This window comes from Trichoplusia ni, chromosome 7 (assembly GCF_003590095.1).
Source record: "Trichoplusia ni isolate ovarian cell line Hi5 chromosome 7, tn1, whole genome shotgun sequence".
Classification (NCBI taxonomy): Eukaryota; Metazoa; Arthropoda; class Insecta; order Lepidoptera; family Noctuidae; genus Trichoplusia; species Trichoplusia ni.
Window position 1 is genome coordinate 14894589 of NC_039484.1, and position 20641 is coordinate 14915229.

Consider the following 20641-nt stretch of genomic DNA (forward strand, 5'->3'; position numbering starts at 1 on the left):
TTTTAATAATGATTTAACTTATCCGAAAAAGCTAATTCGCATCCTGTCCACCTACGACCGAAATGTGTCGTAAATAAGAAAAGCACAACTATTTATATCTAAGAAAATATTTCTAAGAAATCAAAACGAGCCCATTGTTAGGACATAACAATAGGGCCGACTTAGTTAAAACCTATTTGACGTCAATATCATATCAAGCACTAAAAGCTTTGCCGAAAATAGTTCGGGGATCGAGTAAATGAACAAGATATCGGTTGATTGTTTTGTCTGAACCCGTTGACATAACCTTGTAGGTTCAACATAGGCGGTATGGACGTATGGCCGGAGCAGGCTCATCTCGCGGCGGTATTTAAGAGTCGGGCGGCGACGGAGACGACACTTACCACACCACCTGTTGGCAGAGTAGGTAAGGCGCGACCGCGACACTCAACATGAAGGTTACTTGGGTACGTACCGAAAATTTCATTCATTTTATTTCATTTATTAATATATTTTTTTTCGTTTCTTAGAAGATGTGATCGATAACTTTAATGTGATAAGTGTTGTTCAGTGTTTTCTTTTTTTCAAGTGACTTCTTTTTATTAATGGACTTTAATTAAATTAATGTTCACTTATTAAATCATTGATCGCGACTGGAATTTAAAGCTTTGCGAAATTTTATTGTGCTTTCATGTAATTTTAGGGTTCACAACAAGTATCGTAAATTCACGAAATACTTTTTTTGTAAGATAAAATGTTTTTTTTTTCTACGATTAGAATAATTAAATCGTATCGATCATGTGCATAATCTTTTTAGCGTATTTTTACTGTAAACTATAAATTAATTTTAATCTAAAGATATTTATATTTACACCATTTATTCACTTGTTATCAATATTGTACAATATAAATTATTAAAGTCAATATTTTTAACAATATCTACTGAAATAAAACGTAGAAATTTGCCTTAGAACTGTTAGCCAAATAAATAAACTTATATGTTGTAATAAATAAATAAACTTATATAACCATTTATAGTGTTGAAAAAACTATCAAATATGAGGAGGATGAGGTACGAATAATTGAATAAGATTTTAAATCCGTTTTTTTTTTGGATACACGCGCGAAGTGCGGACATACTATTACGCAACAATTAATATGGGATAAACATAAAACCAAATTAAAAAATAGGCTTACATATTTATAATTAAATTACAAGGTCTATTGCCTAACCAACTTCAAATTTACAAGGTATCATCCAATGTCGCTAACGGATTAAAAAATAACAAATTATAAAAAACATATTCATTATTTATACATTTGATTCTTTAGAGACGAATCTTTGTTTCTCAGCTATTGATACGGTTATTTTTTTTGTAATTATTTACAAATAATAAAAAATCTAAATTTAAAACTTAAAACCACTTGTAATGTAAAGATTTAAAACTGTCTCAAAGTCAATCTAAGTATTAACTCAAAAATAAATTGTGAATACCTTCTAGCTCTAATTTTGTAACAATGATAAAAAAGTATATAAAGAGGACAGTATTAAAACTAAAAATATGCAAAAAAAGCAGTTCTTGAACTCACATTTTAATTTTATGGTGACAACAGACTTTCGCAATATTCAAGATTTACGCCACGTAAAGTTCTAAACAATCGGACCCTGAAAATATAAATTAGCATTTGAAATACGAAGGTGCGATATTGCGCTATCATGGCCTGACGCTTTTTATACAAATAAATAAATAAACAAAACTACATTTTGATCTATCCGTCGGTTATTCATCGAGTGACCGTCAATCCGGTGCCACGAGATAAGTGACGAAAGCTCCATCACCAATGTTTTGATTATTTTACCAAACAGGGCTAGTATTCAAATTATGGTTTCCGGTCGATCCGGAATCCGTAACACTAGATAAGAAATAGTGGATCAATATACATTTTCAACATGTTTCGATATACGAATGTAAGATCCTACTATAATTTTAAACGCGAAAGTTTGTATGTATGTTTTTTCCTCTTTCACACAAAAATCACTGAACGGGTTTAGATGAAACTTGGTACACTGATAGTTTATAACCAGGATAAACACATAGGATTATTTTCAAAATACTTGAAGCTAGAGTCTATAGAACTATTCCCACGTACCTACACAACGTATGCTATTCATTATGACGTCTGCTCCTAGCCAAGTGACATTTGAACAAATAACGCTCAAATGTATGGAAATGACATTTCGTTTTGATAAAACGTATGACTTCGATCTGTCATCACCATACATTCGAGTGCTTTCTATTGACATACGTGATCCTACTTCTATTCGAATTTCTATCAACGATTGTAGAAATATAACTTGGTTAGAAGAGCTGGACGAAGAGAAACACATTGTAAACGAATTCCTAAAAGCAAACATAAAAAAATATGCCAATAAATTAAGATTTCATCGTCTTACACTATTTCTTTTGCGAGATAACAAGATTAACGTCACACAATAAAATCTTATTACCTTACCTAAAAATAACGACGAATCTATTCGAAATATTTCAAAATTTAAACTAATTTATCCACTAAGAAGAATATTATTAATAAAATTAACATAATTACTCTATCGGCTTAAAGAAAAACGTCACAAACGATTTTAATTAGTATCGATTTTTGATCACTCATTATAAAATATTGAGTAATGAACTCGCAACTACTCACGTTATTTAATCGAACGTCTTTGTAAATTGCAAATCAATGTAAACAATAAGCAGAATATTATGTATACATTATATGCCATATACCAACGAAGTAGCAAAAAATAGCGCAGCCTTGGTAGCTAATTATAGTGGAGCCAAAATTATGTATATTTTGTTGAATTCTATGAAGATGTTTGTCATTTAAGCTAAAGTATGATGTAGCAAGCGGATGTGGTGACGGATAAGTTTGTGTAGGTGATTTAAATCTGTTAAAAGTAGTAAACTTTTTACGACACAAAAATAAACTTTTGATCGGGAAATAATAAAATAGACAAGGTACTATGTAGGGTGCGCATTTCTATCTCTGGTTAAACAACTAATTTTTTAAATTTAAATTAATTCCATATACATTTTCTACTTAGTAGAACATCTAAAGAAAATGCTCCGACTGGTAATGCTAGCGCGGTTAGTTCAAATTATCTCATTAATGTCCATTAATATAGCGCTGTAATGAAGTGCTTAATTGTTAACAAATGCATCTGCGTCTTCACACGCAGATTAAGAGGTAACCTATAACAACTATTCCAATACCCAAAGTTGAAAATCACGATAATTTGAGTACAGTTAATTGAACCGCATATTCCCCATACCAATTAGATGTTGTAACATATAGTAACGCGTGTTGCACCTAGTATGCGGAAGCTTGGTCAGTTCAAGTTCAACGCACTCGCATAGCTGACCCAAAGTCTGGGCGCGGCGCTTCTTGCGCAACTTGGCCCTCACGCGACTGCTCCAACACAACGAATTGTGCCCACACCTGATGCGACCTTGCACGTACTTTCTATTCTATTATATTCCTTATCTATACTTATCATTGCGCCGGAGTTAAGTCATCGATATTCGATAAATTGTGACACCTTTTTATTTCCCGAGGAATTAAATTGGACTTGGGCCCAAGTCTTATTTATGCGTTTGAGCTTTGTAGTAAGTTTCCCAAGTGTTGCAATCATTTTACAAAGCATTGCTTTAGTGAGGTGTTAAGAAATAAGTTGCTTTAAGATCCCGTTGAGATTAAATCTCCAAATTTTTCAATAATCTTCCTATATTTGTTGATTACATTCCATTATAATTGAGGGACTGATTCCTCTGGTATGCTTTCCGTGTTGCAACATCATGGTATTGGGCGATGACCATGCGACCGGTCTCGTAAGCCCTCGCCTTGTCTGAAGCGGCTCGAACATAAAGATTACCTGCCTCAAAGCTCACCTCACCTATCAAACTTATCTCGCTGATCACATTAAATACCTATTACCTGTCAAATAATTTACGAAAGCGTAAGGTATTTAAGATACAGATAAATTATTTCATTGATTTGATACATAATTATAATCATGCAATCGGATCAGTAAAAACTTTGGAGCATGGACTGAATTTGTCTCTTATTGTCTTGTTAGAAGTTATTGCATATTGCTCATAATTGAATTTGTATTGTTGCAGGTATTTTTGCTCGCACTCGGAGTGGTTGCAGCTGATATTGGTATCGGCTACCACTACAAAGTCCCCGAAACTTCGTACGGAGTTCCCTCATACCAATTAGGTGGAAACTCTGGCCAGTACAACACCGCTTACACCGGTAGCTCCTCTTCAAGCATTGGCAGCCAAGCTCAGAGCGGATACCAATATAACCATGGACACCAGGCAAACACCGGCTACCAGCAGGCTAACACCGGCTACCAGCAGGCTAACACCGGTTACCAGCAGGCCAACACCGGTTACCAGCAGGCTAACAACGGATACCAGGCTGAAAACCTTCAATCAGCTAGCGGCTCCGGCTCGAGCTACTATCAAAACTTAGGTGCTAACCAGGCTGCATTAGGCACCGGATTCCAAACTCAGTACCAGTCCTCCAGCCAGTACCAGTCTGCGCAGAAATATCAAATCCAACAACAACCTGCTCAAATCTTCAAACACTTTTACGTTCACGCCGCTCCCGAAGACCCTGAACCCCCCAGGCCCCGCGCACCCATCGTGCTTCCTCCTCCCCAGAAACATTACAAAATCATTTTCGTCAAAACGCCCAGCGAAGCCAGCTCTCAGCAAGTGATCGCTCCCGTTCAGCCTCAGCACGAAGAAAAGACCATTGTTTACGTTCTGGTTAAGAAACCCGATGAACCCAAGGACTTGGTTCTCCCTAAGATTGAGCAGAAGCCCCCATCCAAACCAGAAGTATACTTCATCAAATACAAGAACAAGGAAGACTCCCAGGCCGTGATCAACAACATTGTCCAGGACTACAACAAGGGCCAGTCCGTAGCACTCGCCGACTCGGGTTCCGAAAGCTCCTACGAATCCGGCCAAGGTAACGTGCAATACCAAACCCCTGCCGTGAGCCACGACTCCTCCTCAACTGGATCGTTCGGATCTCAGTCTTTCGGAGTGAGCGGTTCTTCTGCCAACTCCGGCTACAACCTGGGAGAGTCCAACATTGCCAGCAGCATCTCCGCCCCCCACACAGTCAGCAGCACGGCCTCAAGCACCGGTTACGAAGGAGCCAGCTCCATCTCTACTAGTCAGGGTGTACCTCACGAAACCTACGGACCTCCTAAATTCAGGGAATCATACTAAATTATGTAAATAGCACTACGATTACAATTTATTTACGTGTATTAGAAATGTTACGTTTATGTAATAGATTTTAATAAATAAATAAACTATTTCCTAATTCCACATGTATTTATTTTATTCAAGTACTAGCGACCCGCCCCGGCTTTGCACGGGAACAATGCTAATATACGAAACAGAATTTCTTTAACGTTCTTTATAAGGATTCATATCATCGTCGCAGCATCGTAATGAAAAAACTTTGGAATAAACGTTTGGAAAAATTGAATACTTGTCGTATCTATTTTGATTTTGATAAGGATTACCATCTCAACAAAAGCAGCTTCGCAGAGAAGTTTTGTTTTGGAATAAAATTATTAGCCAAAAAAATGGTTATGATGAGTCAACCTTAAAAGATAGACTTATTATGCTGTCTGAGACTTTTTTGTAGATCTTTTTCTAGACGACGATGCATTATCTTACTAATAATAAACGCGAAAGTATGTATGGATGTTACTCTTTCAAGTAATAGCTACTGAATGAATGTTTATAAAACTTTGCAATATGTAGTAAGTGCGAAAAAATCTAAAATCTGCGAGCTTTCCTGGCGTGCCCCGCCAAAACCGCTAGTACTCTTATGTAATGTTTGATGGAAATGTTTATCTTAAATAGGAATGAAAAACCCTGCCACAGTAATCTTTATAATCAGGATAGAGAACCAAAATAAAAATTGATTATTTAATTTAATGCACATTTGGTAATGATAAATTTACTCCTTACTTATCTACTTAAACACGTACAATATTATTTCCTTTAAATCGACTCGAAATATTAATCCTGCGTAGAAGGAGTCGCGGGTGCCTGCTAGTTATTATACACTCAATTCCTCCCCGTTTGTTACTGATGCAAAGTTAGTTTATACCGTACGCGTACTAAGCACGTTGGTATTCTAGACAACTTTAATTGTTATTAAATCTGATTCTCTGTATTTATATATGCACCACAGCTTAACGAATAACGACCGATAGATCAGAAACTTTTAGAAGGGGTGAAAGTTTATTTTCACTCACTTTCCTTGTTTGTTTGTTTGTTGTTCCGGTTGGATTTTTACAACTCAATTTTGAGGCACTTCCCGATAAGCTATTAGGCTGAAATTATCAGGGTAGCTTCAAAACCGATGACAATGCAATTTACGACTATAAAAACTGCTGGACCGATTTTAATAAGATTCGAATAGAGTGACTTTTCAGTGTCTACTTTTTTTAGGCAAAGTTACTTTAAATTTGATTTGATATGACAGACAAAAAAAAATCTCTTACATTTCAAAAAAGGACGGTACAGAAACGTGACGCCATATTGCCGTCACGGACTTCCGTTGCAAGCTAGCCCAGTTACCTCCTTCCTAATAAATTTCATAATAAAACGCTATATTTTCAAATTCTTGCTACTTTTTTTATGTGAAAGGGTTATTAAAGTATTTTTGTGCACTTCCTTTAATGTTATCGCATTATAAGGCACGCATTATCATTTTTATCTCACGCCACGAATGAATACCTACGATAAAAAAACTAACCCTCAAAAATCGAAAAGCTCATCCTCGATTTAAACTTTTATATTTATTCATGACATTCAATTTGATCGAGACCGATACTGTCGGAATTCATACGCACAACAAATCCAGCTGATTATTATTTAGTAGCGGAACTAGCCCATTGCAATCGAATTGAAGTTGGCACATTATTGGAATGTTAATAGCGGGTTCATCCGCATAACTCCATAACGTTATCTTGATTTATAGCAATACGTACTTTCATTTATGCGAAGCAGAACACGGCGGCAGTGGTTAATTTAGTTTGTAAATGCGTCATGGGCTCATGGGCCGATAGTATTTAATTCATGATTATGAATGCATTGTTTATGAATGGAATGGTTCTATTTCGGGGCAGCGGCGCGTGATGGCTTAAGATGGGGTATTACGAGACCTCGTTGATTGAGTGGCTATTCATGGATGCACTTCGTCAAGCTCGCGAGGAATGCCGCGCACAGTCTATGGCGCCGCACTAATCCCTGTCGCGATCAGCCTCACGGAACGATCCACTCGAACTCGTCAGGCGCCGCACTTGACACCGACACTACATCAACTACATCTCATCTCTAAAATTTACCTTCATCTTGTAGTGAAACCGTATGTGGTGACACACAAATACCGAATTTCATGGATGTTAAATTCCAAAATTACAATTAATTCGAGAAACATTTAAGACGCGTTCGGCTATAGTCGCAGATGACGTGACGCAAAACATTTATTGCTTTGTAATCTCTGGAAAACAAATAGTTGGAGTACAGCCAGACCTGGAGATTTAAATGCAATTATCATTCTAGTAAACACCTTTCTAAATTTGTTTTGATACTACAAAAATATTTCAGATAGCCAACCGCATTAAGCCAAAAACAAGTTGTTTTTAATAAACAAAAAAAGCTAAAGTTAATCATCATTGGTTCTCGGCACTAACAGGGTTGAGAAAAATCTAGGAATTTTATGGTCCAAAATGGTACGCCCTAGGTATAATGTACTTACTAGTTTTTATCTAGACGTAGGTAATTTTAGTGACAGGAGCGGATTCCATTCCGTACCATTTTTAGGGTCGCGTAACTCGAATGAAAAACGTAGCCCTTATAGGATCACTTTGATCCTATAAGGGCTCAGGAATGCGTGGAGGAATCAAAATACTGTCCTCGAAAACTGAAAAAAAAATAAAATTAAACCACTAAAAGAAACAGCCTTTTATGGCACAAATTGTTGACACTCGCAAGGGACCTAAAACTTAATGGGAACTTTCCTTGAACTCAAAATTTGGGACGAAGCTTCGTCTCAGAGCACAGATAAAGAAAAAATATAGTAACATTAAATAGAGAAGTTGTACTTTAAATATATAGGATTATTAATTCAAATAAACAAGGCACCTGTGTTGCCTTTATCACGGCTATAGATATGTTTTCCGACCCGAATAATAACGAAAAAGGGCACTACTCAATTTTAATCAATTTCTAAAACAAAAACAGTTGATTTATAGATCGCTGTTTATTTACTAAACTAAAAGCAATAAAAAGATTTATTTTGATAAACAGAAAATTTTCCAGCAATAAAACGAGAATCGATTGTTACAGCGAATTATTTTAGTTGAAAGGTATTTCATTTATTTCATAAACTTTAAACACGTCTCCGCGAATAATGCTCATAAAACACAATAACCATAAACCGATGAAGTCGATAACGAAGTTTTATGTGGATTGAAATAATGTTAACCAAAACAATACAACTGTATTCAATATTTACCTTTTGTATTGTATCCATTCAAAGCATTTCTATCACAAGTATAGTGCGCTTAAGGAACTGCTCACACGACAAGATTAATCCGAGACAGGGTTGCATGGGAACGTATATTCTACCAAACGTGGTGTTGACTACTTCGTATTGCGCTGAAAATTGTCAAACCGCAGAAAAGGCCAAAATACTCAGATACTTTGTACACGGTCATTACAAAAATTTTGTTCAATCAAAGTTTTCCATAGCAAGAAATGACATAGCTTTGGTAGTCATCGTACCCGAGGGCAGAAGAAAAAAACTTGTCAAGTTAAGTGCGTTGGATACCACGAGCACAATTGGTCATAAAGCCCTTATACCAGTAATGGACGAGAGACCAAGATTAGCAATAACAATGATAGTAGGCTGCTCTAAAACTCTAACATTTGGATATTACGTATGCACAACAAACAGAGTCACAAAAAAGTCAGTAAGAGTTTGTGAAGAGAGACAAGATCAAGGCCTGCCATTGCTTCTTCAAGGCCGAATATTCGGTATTACAGGTATAAATGATAAGTGCAACCTCGCACATCGTAGCTTTACTGCAATAGGACCAGCGCTCTATTGGATCGGTTCCACTGTTTTAGGATTGGGCTACGAGAATTCTGTTATTACAACACTGCATGATAAATACGTGGGCACCACTGTTAGCATCGGCATCGTTCGTGCCGGTCTAATTTCACTGAACAACTTTGAAGCAGACAAGGAAACTGCAGAGACTTTTAGCGTTAAATCTACTCTTTCCACCATAGCACTAGAACAGAGTAATGTTAAACAAATTAAAGGTCAACCAAATAAAGCTCATGAAGGTGCCCAAAGTTTGAAAAAATGGTTTTTCTCAAATGCAAAAGCAGCTGGTGTCGGCCCTGTAGGAAGCAGTAGAGAACCAGCTATAAACAAATATAAGATCCATAGAATCGTTGACAACTCAGGATTTGTACCAGCACTACGATATTTCGGTACTACTAATTCAACTACTACTAGTAGTACTACTTCTACAACGGAGGATCCCTACGCTGCTATAACATTTATACCAGCGCTCACAGAAAGCACACCAACGCCAATGACCACCACAACAATGAAACCGACAACCACAAAATTTACAATCCCTTTCCTAAAACTCAATGACCAGAAAAAGACGACCAATGTAATGGACTGGTTTAATGCGGAGGTTAAGGACAAACTAAAAAATAATCCTAGCATGTATTACGTTGTAAGCTCATCGACGACAACACGACGTTCCACCATATTTATTGATCTAACATAAACGTAATTTGTCATGCAACAGTTTAAGTAACATTAACACGTTTTTTTACATAAAACTTGAGCCCGCAAATTGTTCATCTCGATTCGTGAGCGTATACCAAATATTGTCAAAAAATAAAAATGTTTATTATATTTATGGCTGTAATTATTATCTTAAGTTTTGACTTCTCTGGTGTTGCGGGAGTCCATGGTCGGCAGTAATCTTAACATTAGGCGATCCATTTGCACAAACCCCAAAAATAAACTTAAATGGCCCACGGGGCATGAATGAATGACGCTATTCGTATTATCCTAAACATTTTGCTAACACAATAATTAGTAAATCATTGTACTAACAGTGAGTGTTCTACCCCGTATTGAATTTGTAAGGGTAAGTAAGCGAAACCGGGACCTTGAAAGGGTTTTCTTTTCAGTTAGTAAACTTACCTATTAATTACCAATAAATAGATATCTTGCTCTCGTGGATACTTTGTTCTATTCCTAACAAAGTCAAAAACACAAAATCCAATATCAAAAAGAGCGATAAATAGCAAAATTAGTATCAAATAGCAAAGTGAAGTAGAACTTTAAATAAGATCAGTCGTCCAATCATGGAATAGAAAACTCCAATCCTATAATACGAATACAAAATGAAGAGTTAATAGATAAAGACCATCCGTTCTAAGAAGAAACCTTTGAAAGGTCGTAAGATTGAACAAAAACTGAGGAGCAATACGTTGCTGGTTCGATAGGTAAAGGCAGCGTAAAATCTTATTTTAGGCTAGAATTTAAATTTTCATTTCAGGGTAAAATTTGGTAAAAATATCCGCTAGGCTTATCGTATCTTAGTCTTAGCCGTGTGTCTAACTCAACATTGCTTAACGGCTAAGCAATGTTGAGTTAGACACACGGCGATGTTTTAGAGAAGTTTTGGGATACCAGCATTCCTTATTTGATTCGGGTTTAAAAAAATATCAGCATTGCAAGGTGCAAAATGTGCTCCTGCGACCAATATATCTAATTTTAATTTATAATGTATGGCGCGGCGCCAAAATAAGACTTCCGAAATGTTTTCAAGATTACTAATGAATAAAACTGGCATTATTGTCTATGGCGTATGCACTTCCGGTACGCGATCGATACGAAAACACGAAATGTTAACGGAACGGATTTTGTCAGCTTAATTAATTGAATAAGCTGTAAATAAACTCATAGATGAGAATTTGATGCTTCAAAAAAATCCAAAAAATCTGTGAAATTAAAATCAGAGGAAACAAGATACGACAAAAGGCTAAGTTCTCCTGTCAAAAAACCTTTCATTTCCTGTATTTACTCTATGCTTTTAATCAGCTGTCACTGTCTGAACTACACAAACGTCATTTTTTTATTATTGTCTTGTCAAATTATTTGATAAGAAAATACGTGTTGTTCTGCCGTGAAAGTTTTCAGAGGCTAAATAATATTTACATAGTGTTAAATCGATCACCTAGTCCGTTTTAGTGCTATTGTTGCAACCCGTGATGTAAAATAATAAATATTCGGTGTTTGCAAGTAGTTGATATCGTATTTCTCATAGCTGATACAAATTAAATTTGCTTGAGTTCATCGTTTCAAGGTTTTAGAGATTATATATATTGTCACAATGTCTACCGCGGCGAGCGGAACACACAATTTCAAAGTAGTGTTACTGGGGGAGGGGTGTGTGGGGAAGACATCTCTGTTGCTGCGATACATCGAAGACAAATTCAATGATAAGCATCTTACTACGCTTCAGGTATCTCATAACGTCGTAAAAATCTTCACTACATGAACATTTTGATCAAAAATGCATAAGTCAGTAAAAATCAATATTTCAACAGAGTTGCCATGAAATTGTGCAATTAACTGCATAATTTATTATAATGTTAGTTTTCTGTCATAGCATCGGCTCGAAGGTCATTTACTAGTGAAGAAATATTTAAGTGGATACATTTTTAATAACTTCTGTCCCTGACAAGACAACACTGACAATTCAAGTTATATTTGTCTAGTAACAAAATCATATCAATGAATGTTTAACAGCTTCTCTATACAGCTATAAATATCTGTGTAAAACTTAAAGTTCCAGTTACATAAAAATCGTATATACAAAGAATACTTCTACTAATGATGTTTAATGTGTATTTTAAGAACCAGTAAATTAGCGGTTATGATCAGCCCGAAACATATCAGGGAACCATTGAATTGTCAGATGTGGGTACCCAGATACCCAATTACCCACCTTGATCCTAAATTATTCATCAATATCAACATATCATCAATATCAGTATGTATGTATGTATTTGATGCTGAAATAAGAATTTACATTCTGGCTCATTTTTTGCAACTAATTAAAATAACTTGATATTCTATATATTTCATGAAAATATTTTGCTATTATATTATGTTACACTTTGTAAAAGAAGTTTGATATCTGAAAACTCTTATTGCAATACTGCATCAAGAGGAGTTATGGCATTATTAGAAGACCCTTCCAAAATATCAACACAATTTGATTAAAGAACTGTTGACTAGAAAGCATCTAAAACATTCATAGATATTGATTTAAGTTTGTAGTCTACTCCCTTTATAATGTCATGCGTTTAAGTAATGAAAGTTGTTTGAACAGACATTGAAATATTAATGTGCAAATGAAACACAAAGAGTGTTTGACTGTTGTGCTAAGTAAAGTCAAAGTTATACATTACATTAAACATTACTAAATCATACTGAAGTATTACTATAATGCTTCTTCAAAACCAAAGAAATTTTAATACTTAATCAACTCATAGAAAATTTTTAACAACTCAATTTATCTTATCTTCAATTTGAGACATGATCATGCACATATCACATTTACCACATCATATCATTATTTTCAGGCTACCTTTTTGAACAAAAGGCTAAACATCAACGGCAAGCGTGTAAATCTCTCGATTTGGGATACTGCAGGGCAGGAGAAGTTCCATGCCCTCGGGCCGATATACTACCGCAATTCAAATGGAGCTATTCTTGTCTATGACATTACTGATGAAGATTCCTTTGGCAAAGTAAATATCTTTAAACTACATACATACACATGCATATATCAATAGAAAAATGATTTGAGAAAATTTCATAGTCATAAATTAATATTGTGTAATTTATTCTTATTAGGTTAAGAATTGGGTGAAGGAGTTGAGGAAGATGTTGGGCTCAGACATTGTATTGACAATTGCCGGCAATAAAATAGACTTGGAACATGAAAGGACTGTTCCCTTGGAAGAAGCAGAGAGGTATGTTATTATGTCTTGCAAACAAGATTTCTTTGTCAAACCTCAGTAAAAGATTACATATTTTCACATTATATCACTGTTCTTCTTGACTCACTCCCAATCACGCGTTCAAATGTTATGGTGCGTTGATAGTACATAGTTATCATGTATATGTTTTCAGCTATGCAGCTATGGTGGGTGCCCAACATTTTTATACTTCAGCCAAATTGAACCAAGGAGTAGAAGAACTCTTCTTGGATCTCACTAGAACCATGATTGAGAGACATGAACAGAATGCTCAAGCTGATACCAACAGAACGTCGCAAGTTTTGGTGGTCGATGACGAGGCCCCTCCCGCCCAAACATCTTGCTGCTCTGGTAACCGAAGTAACTAAACATTTATGAACAAATTTATTCCACGTAGTTTGTAGGTCTGATCTATATGTTATTCTATTTCTGAATGTATAAAACATCGTTGATGTAATATATTGTACACCTTATTAGAGCAGATTCTAAAACAAAACCTTTAATAGTAGCTAATATATTAATGTCTATATGTACCTTAAAAAAGAACTAAAAATATCCTTTATTGTAATATTAATTGTTGTAAGTGATATGAATTTTATTATTGGTGCAAATCGAAATATATGTAGTTTATTATATTTAGTAATGTTTTGCCTAAGCTTGACGACATCCGAATTTATTTTAGGTATCTAGCGAATTTGTTGCATATTTTACAGCAATGCAAAATGAATTATATTTACAGTGTTTAATATTAGGTGGGTTTTGATACCCGTTTTCTTGGAACATGAAGGGAAATAATATAATCATTTTATTCATAGATCTACTTAATATTAGACATTACTATTTAAGAACACCTTAACATGTCTCAAGTTCTGTTTATATTTTCGTGCATTTTAGTATTATGTAAATTGCATTTTCTATAGTAATAATACACAAGAATGTTATTATAAAATGTTATGACCTGGAATATCAGGATTTCTGTTTGTATATTGGCTAAGTCTATTTAAACTTATTTATTATCCTTCGTACAACTTGAGGAATTGCGATTGACGTAGATGTTTAGTTTAGCGAACAACTGTTGCTTTAATAAATTAAACTTATTCAATATGATTAATTTGTACTTGTGGATATTTCGCTTCTAGAACTTACGATAATGGAATGTGTGTTTTCGATTTTAACAACGAGAAGTGATATTTTATACTTGAACTTGGAAATTTCCACTATATCTCTAAAAGTGGATCTGTGATGTTTATAAGGCAGGTTAAAACTTACGGATGTCTCTAGATGTATATTAAGGTATTTTAGATCCACTAATGTTGAGGTAGCCTGGCAGGAACAACAGTAAATGAAACAACATTATTTTTGTCAACAATATTCTAATGAGCACTACTTGTGAACTGTAACTAAAACGATAACAACAAACAATACCTTATAGCATAAGCTAAAAGTTTTATTCTCATTATCCTAAGCTTTTCATGCTGAAAATAAACAATTAATCTATGATAACAGCAAATTTTGTATGTTATTTAAACTGAAATAAACATTTCGTGGGTTTGCCAATTACTATGTTTTTATTAAACCTACGGCTAAATATACTTTAACAGTTAACCATTCCACACAACACCAATACAATAATTGATTGACAGTAATCCACCCATTACTTGCTGCAAATAGGATTGGTACCGTGAATCAAGGCTTCTACACAATTTTAACACATTCATTAGCATAACCTTTACATTTAAATATTAACTCCAATAAAATAAGGAATTTTATTAATTCTAAGAAAATGCATGTTTAATGCTGGCTTATGCAATAAGCGTTTAGACAGGAAGTCTTAATATTATTCGAAACCTACACTTTCCTTTACTTTGTACCAAATATTCATATTTTGTACTGGTGTACATAAAGTTACTTATCTACGTGTATTTAAATCCTATTGGATTAGAAGATTGTACACATTGCAATTAAAATTATTTGCTTACATTTGTGCTACATCTTTAGAGAATAAAAAAATTCCAAACGATTCGTTAGGCAGGACGATAACAAACCTCGTATTATAATTTTGAATATGAGATTAAAACAGGTTACCAATCAAGCGCCTACGTGTCGTCTTAATCATAATACACAAAGTGTGTAAAAGTACCTACTCCCCTACGAACGAAACACAGTAGATGTTGTTTATTTTATCAACTGTGCTGTTTCACGTTCTTAAACTTTTGCGATAAGTTTCGCAAGACTTCCATGTCCTTATCGTTTAGATCAATGAATTTTCTTAATTTGAAACTTTTACAATCATATCTGAACTTTTGACCTGTATCACAGTTTGTTATTCTCTTTGTGGAACTGGGACTTGTGTTGTTTTCAGCTGGATCTACTAGGTTGGCAGTAGCAGTAACACAATGTCACTTTTCTACTTCGAGGTCTTGCACAGAAGTCTTCTTCTTAGACGCATTTTTGGTTTTAATCTTCACTTCATCTTTAATATCAGTTATTTCTTTGATTTTAACAGTATTGTCATTGTTATCTAAAGGTGGCAAGTCTAGAAGGTAGGGCATCATGCTTCGAGACTTTTCTTCTGAAGACAACCATTCCATCTGCAAAGAAAAACGAAAATTATAACATTTAAAGTTGTTTTTGAAATAAACTACTTCAAAATCGAACTGATAAAGTATTTACCTTTTGACGGTGGTCTCGCACAGCATCATCGCAAATGTCGATACACATTTGCTCGGTAAGGCGGCCATCGTCCGAGGCATATGCAGCAGCTTGCCACGCTACACCCAGCTTGGATAGAGCTCGGCCAGACATACCAGCTGTCCGGTCAGCGAGCTTCGCACACAGAGCACCATAGTCAAACTGATCTACGCTCAATCTCCTGCAAATAAATCCAAAGATGAAATGCTGCAATTCAACACTCATACAGCAGTAATTGGTCAAGTAAGACACTTCAGGGAATATATTAACTCGACTTGTTACCTCTTTCCTTCTGACGCTGGCTGGAGAACAAATGTGTCAAAGTACAATCGAATCAAACGCTCGCGTTCATCATATCCAGGCAAACCAAATTCTATCATCTTATCGAGACGATCATTGATGGCAGAATCGAATTGCTGAGGCGTGTTGGACGCAAGCACCAACATTATGCGGTTGCTCTGGTCTGATGTACGGTACAGGAATGCATTTAGTGCTGCTCTCAAATCTTCACTAATCCTTTCAGAGGAACGTTTTCTCAAAAATGCGTCAGCTTCATCAATGAACAGAAGTACACCTAAATAACAAAAAAGAATAAGTAAGAAATGATAAATATAAACAAATCTTTCAAAAGCGACGACAACGTTTACTAACCTTTCTTGCTGGTATTGGCCCAGTCAAATACCTTATGGATGGCGGCAACAGCGTCTTTTCCCATGGGAGCGACATCACCTCCAGTAAGAATAGCATACTCCATTCCAGAATGCTTCGCCAATTTCTACAATAATAATAAAATCATAATTTACGTGTCGCGGTAAGTAACCAGTCTTAGTTCATAATACTAAGGTAATCAACCATACCTTGGAGAACAAAGTTTTACCAGTTCCAGGAGGTCCATACATAAGCAGGTTTCTGTAATAACCTTTGTTCAAACGTGTGTTCTTGGTGGCAATAGCAATATCTCTGAGACGTCGTTCGAGGGTGGGCGCCAGCACTACACCGGCCAAAGCGTCTGAAGGCTTTTTGAAACTTGAGATTGCTCTTGAAACTGTGAGAATTGGATGTTTTACAGCTTCCAATAAAGAGAATCTGGAAGTTTCGTTGACGAGAGTAGGTTTTCCTGAAATAAGGTGACATTAATAGGTTTACAGCCATGCTAAAATTGTTATTGTAATTTATAATTTGCGAAATGCAGAACAAGAAAGCTCAAAACAAATTCAACTTTATTCTATTACATACCAATACGAGCTTCAATGAATCTTGCGGCTACTGATGTAGCTCCCTTAGCTGAGTAGACACCAAGTGCCAGTAGAGACAGGCCTGCGGCCGCCGCCAAGGTTTTGTCCCAATCAGTGACTAAAGCATTCAATCCTGTGCCCACTACACTACCTGCTGTCCTGTTATTTATTAAAAGAAACCACTTAGTTTTTTTTTACAGTAATATACAAACAAACAAGACACCATAGAGCCTGAAACATCCTGCAAGTAGCGGTACAATGACGTTAACGGCCAACCACTTAATACCTAACCTTATATAATAATATACCCTTGTAACCTCACAATGTATCACAACAAGCAGGATATTTTTCGCATCATCTAAACAAGACCATCTAAATTCGCAAGCACACCAGAGTATTTATCTAAAAGTAAAAATAAAATCAACATATACAATATTGTAAATATTTCTTTCAAGATAAAGCATTACATGCAAATTTATATTACTTTTGATTGGAAGAATTGGACAGTTTGCTGCACTTCGACCTTGCTTGTAGTATAATAAATTGGCTGTATTGTATGTATTCAACTCGGTTGCACTCATTTTAAATTTCTTTATTAAACAAATATTGTTAATTTGTTGAAATGTAATGGATGCTTACTTGATACTTTCAAGGATGGTGGTCCTATTTTCTGCTGCCTTTAATCGTATTTGCTCCAACGTGATGTCCCGGTTCTCTCGATCCGCCTTTGCTCTGGCCCTGGCCTCAGCCTCAATGGCCTTCAGCTTGTTCTTCTCTCGTAATTCCATTTCATGCTCAATTGTGGCTCGCCGTAAAGCTTCCTGCTTAGCGACACTCTCCTCTTGCCTGATAATCATTCAAATAGTTATTAAGCCAGCTACGTCACATATCAGTATCAGTCAAACAATCTATACATACATTATTGGAATATATATATTATGTTTTTAATATTGAAATATCCATTTTATACTTCAAGCACATGAATATATATACACCAAGATAGCATATTTTAAAACTTTTGTCTCTTTGTTCAGGTTAATTTTTGAAATGGTAGGACTGTTTTGATAGGTCTTTTATTGGCAGGTAGCTGATAAGGGATAAGAGAGTAATTTAGGCTACATAATTAAATAAAAATCTATATCTTTAAGGACATAGAAGTAGTGGTAATGAGGAATTATCCTAGAAATGTTATAAATGTTTAAGTGTTTGAACGAAGTATGGATGTTTGTTACTCTTTCATGCAAAATTTTGGCAGAGCTGGATTATAGGCTGAAATACAAATTTCTACTTCATATACTGATATCATGAATGGTTTCCATGCAATATCATTTATTTATTTTTGATGTAAATCTTAAATCCAAACCAAGGTGTGTTTGGTTTATTATTACATTGAATCCTTTTAGTATTAGTAAGTACTTCAGGATGGATAGGAAATTCTAGTTAGTGTTATATGAACATGAACTAAAAACTAAAACACACTGTTCAGTTGTAGGAAACAACTATTGATCAATAAAGCAGATTGTAAAAAACCTTTCCATGTCACTTTCAAATACTACATAAAACTATAACTAGATACACAATGTATATACACTTACTTTTTCAGAATTTCTTCTTGAGATCTTTGTTGCTGCACCAACTGTTCTTCGTACCTCTTCTTAGCCAGCTGATCTTGGTACTGTGCCCTCATTTGATGCTGTTTCGTCTCCTCCTATAGTTTTAATGCATGTTACTAAATGTACTCATTTGTATATTGTTTTAAGCATTTAAAGCAAGAAACAAATGTTCATAAAATAATAACTGCAAAGGCTAATTACACTAAAAACCATTCTTATAATCATATAACTGATCGGTATTCAAGATTTTCACAGTTCACACCAAGTAGGTACATAAAAAAATGATTCAGAAAACTATAAAAATGTTATCAGGAAATTAATAGCATATTACAAAATCAAATAGGTAACAACTACAGACCTGTAGTGTTTTCCTCCGCTCCTCATAGTCAATTCTCTTTTGTTCGACTTTGGCTTGTTCTATGGCTGCTTCATACTCCTTTATCTTGGCCATTTGTTCTGACTGCTTTGTACTTTCTTGCAGTTTACTTAGTTCCAATGCCTCTTTAGAATGTTCTATGTAAAAAAAGTAATCATGATTGTTTAAAATTGTATACTTCACCAAACAACAATCACAACATTTAAGAATATTGTTTTGAAAGGCTCTATTTTAGACATTTTATTTTAGAAAAGTTTAACAATTCAAGGTTATGGCTCATTTCTGTCCTTTTGAATATTCTGCATTCATTGAATTGTAATTCATTTAATAGTATTGATTTAAAACTGCAGATGTATAAATTCATCATTAAATGTTAAGCAAATAGTATGACAAGTAATAGGAAATAAAATATTTTTCATTATCACTATTTCTTATAAGATATTGTGATGACATCAGCTTTTCAAATGATGTGTGTTTTTAGGTGTTTATATTTAAACCTTAGGATGATCAGAGAGGTTTGGGACTATAAATCCATTTTTATTTTTTTCTAGACTTAGCTAAAACACTAATAATATGATAAACACATCTTATGTCTAGCAGGTTGTTTTCGTACGTAAACATACGTAATTTGAAGTGTATATAATTTAAGTGCGAGCAAGTCTTGCCATGGGTTGTAAGGTTATGCGGTCGCATTATGCAATAGCACGCAATGTGATTGATAGTTATCATATTCTGACTACTTACTTGATCTTTCTAGTTCTCTAGCTGCCTGTGCAGCTCTTTCTAACGCACTCGAATCAAACCGATAGGCCTCCATTGCCTTCTTTTCAGACTTGGTTAGGTTAACTGGGGGTGCGGCAGCGCCTCCCGAATCCGAAGGTGGTTCATCGGCAGGCGGTTGAGGAGGCTTCGTACTATATCCGAAGATCCAAGACATGTTGGAGATATTATGTACCTTTATTCATAAAATAAAATATTCAAAAAATAATTTTCTTTTTATAAAATTATTAGCTTCTCCGTTGAGCGACTGACCGATTACCGACCGACCGAATGTCATAAAGTCAGATAAGTTCTTCTTGACAGCTAACCAAAAAGGATTTGTACCGCCATAGACAAAACCTAGATCACGGGCGCGTTTCACCAGTATGTACACTGTGGGGCAAAACCAAAACTGAAATGATTATTTTAGGTACTATAATCTTGCCGACAAGTTCTAGGAAAATAAATTACATAATAAAATTACTTGATACGCAAGCTCTCCACAGCACCAAGCATATTAACTAATATAATTATCCTTAATCATAGGCGTGAACCTCGAAAGTACAGTTGCACCATTATAGTATTTGTAAAGTACTGTACCTACTAATTTTGATGAAATCTGAGAAGTGATTAACTGTCACTCTGGCTCTAGTAATTACGGGTAGGCCGGCCGAGCACTTATAGCTGAACATATTGCGCAGCCACAGCTTCCTCACCATCCTTTATGAACGATTAGTGGAAAAGAACTGTAGTCAAAAGGAATAACTATTTTTTCATAGTAGGTACGTTACGTCT

At 35.2% G+C, this 20641-nt stretch overlaps 3 protein-coding genes across 3 annotated transcripts; 2 read left to right on the forward strand and 1 right to left on the reverse strand.

The window, feature by feature from the left end:
- Positions 1–247: 247 nt before the first annotated feature.
- LOC113495817 (eukaryotic peptide chain release factor GTP-binding subunit-like) lies at positions 248–5392 on the forward strand. Its single transcript, XM_026874776.1, has 2 exons — positions 248–446; positions 4161–5392. The coding sequence occupies exons 1-2, from the start codon at positions 432–434 to the stop codon at positions 5286–5288; spliced, it is 1143 nt and encodes a 380-aa protein (XP_026730577.1). The 5' UTR covers positions 248–431; the 3' UTR covers positions 5289–5392.
- Positions 5393–11260: 5868 nt separating this feature from the next.
- On the forward strand, positions 11261–15269 carry LOC113495540 (ras-related protein Rab-21). Its single transcript, XM_026874294.1, has 4 exons — positions 11261–11647; positions 12774–12941; positions 13048–13166; positions 13327–15269. Exons 1-4 carry the CDS (start codon positions 11516–11518, stop codon positions 13538–13540), a joined length of 633 nt encoding a protein of 210 aa, XP_026730095.1. The 5' UTR covers positions 11261–11515; the 3' UTR covers positions 13541–15269.
- Positions 14526–20155, reverse strand: LOC113495539 (ATPase family AAA domain-containing protein 3A homolog). Its single transcript, XM_026874293.1, has 10 exons — positions 19832–20155; positions 19070–19224; positions 18694–18806; positions 17738–17944; positions 17100–17257; positions 16721–16980; positions 16515–16638; positions 16146–16437; positions 15846–16044; positions 14526–15763 (listed from the first exon to the last, which is right to left on the reverse strand). The coding sequence occupies exons 1-10, from the start codon at positions 20022–20024 to the stop codon at positions 15572–15574; spliced, it is 1893 nt and encodes a 630-aa protein (XP_026730094.1). The 5' UTR covers positions 20025–20155; the 3' UTR covers positions 14526–15571.
- Between the last annotated feature and the right edge of the window lie 486 nt (positions 20156–20641).

What these genes read in the sequence shown, in the direction of transcription:
- LOC113495540 (XM_026874294.1), top strand. Translation starts at nt 11,516, where the DNA reads ATGTCTACCGCGGCGAGCGGAACACACAATTTCAAAGTAGTGTTACTG. An exon ending in AGCATCTTACTACGCTTCAG is followed by an intron (nt 11,648 to 12,773) that starts GTATCTCATAAC and finishes CATTATTTTCAG; the next exon opens with GCTACCTTTTTGAACAAAAG. An exon ending in ATGAAGATTCCTTTGGCAAA is followed by an intron (nt 12,942 to 13,047) that starts GTAAATATCTTT and finishes TATTCTTATTAG; the next exon opens with GTTAAGAATTGGGTGAAGGA.
- LOC113495539 (XM_026874293.1), bottom strand. Translation starts at nt 20,024, where the DNA reads ATGTCTTGGATCTTCGGATATAGTACGAAGCCTCCTCAACCGCCTGCC. An exon ending in TAGAGAACTAGAAAGATCAA is followed by an intron (nt 19,225 to 19,831) that starts GTAAGTAGTCAG and finishes TTTTTTACATAG; the next exon opens with AACATTCTAAAGAGGCATTG. An exon ending in ATTCATTGAAGCTCGTATTG is followed by an intron (nt 16,981 to 17,099) that starts GTATGTAATAGA and finishes ACCTTATTTCAG; the next exon opens with GAAAACCTACTCTCGTCAAC.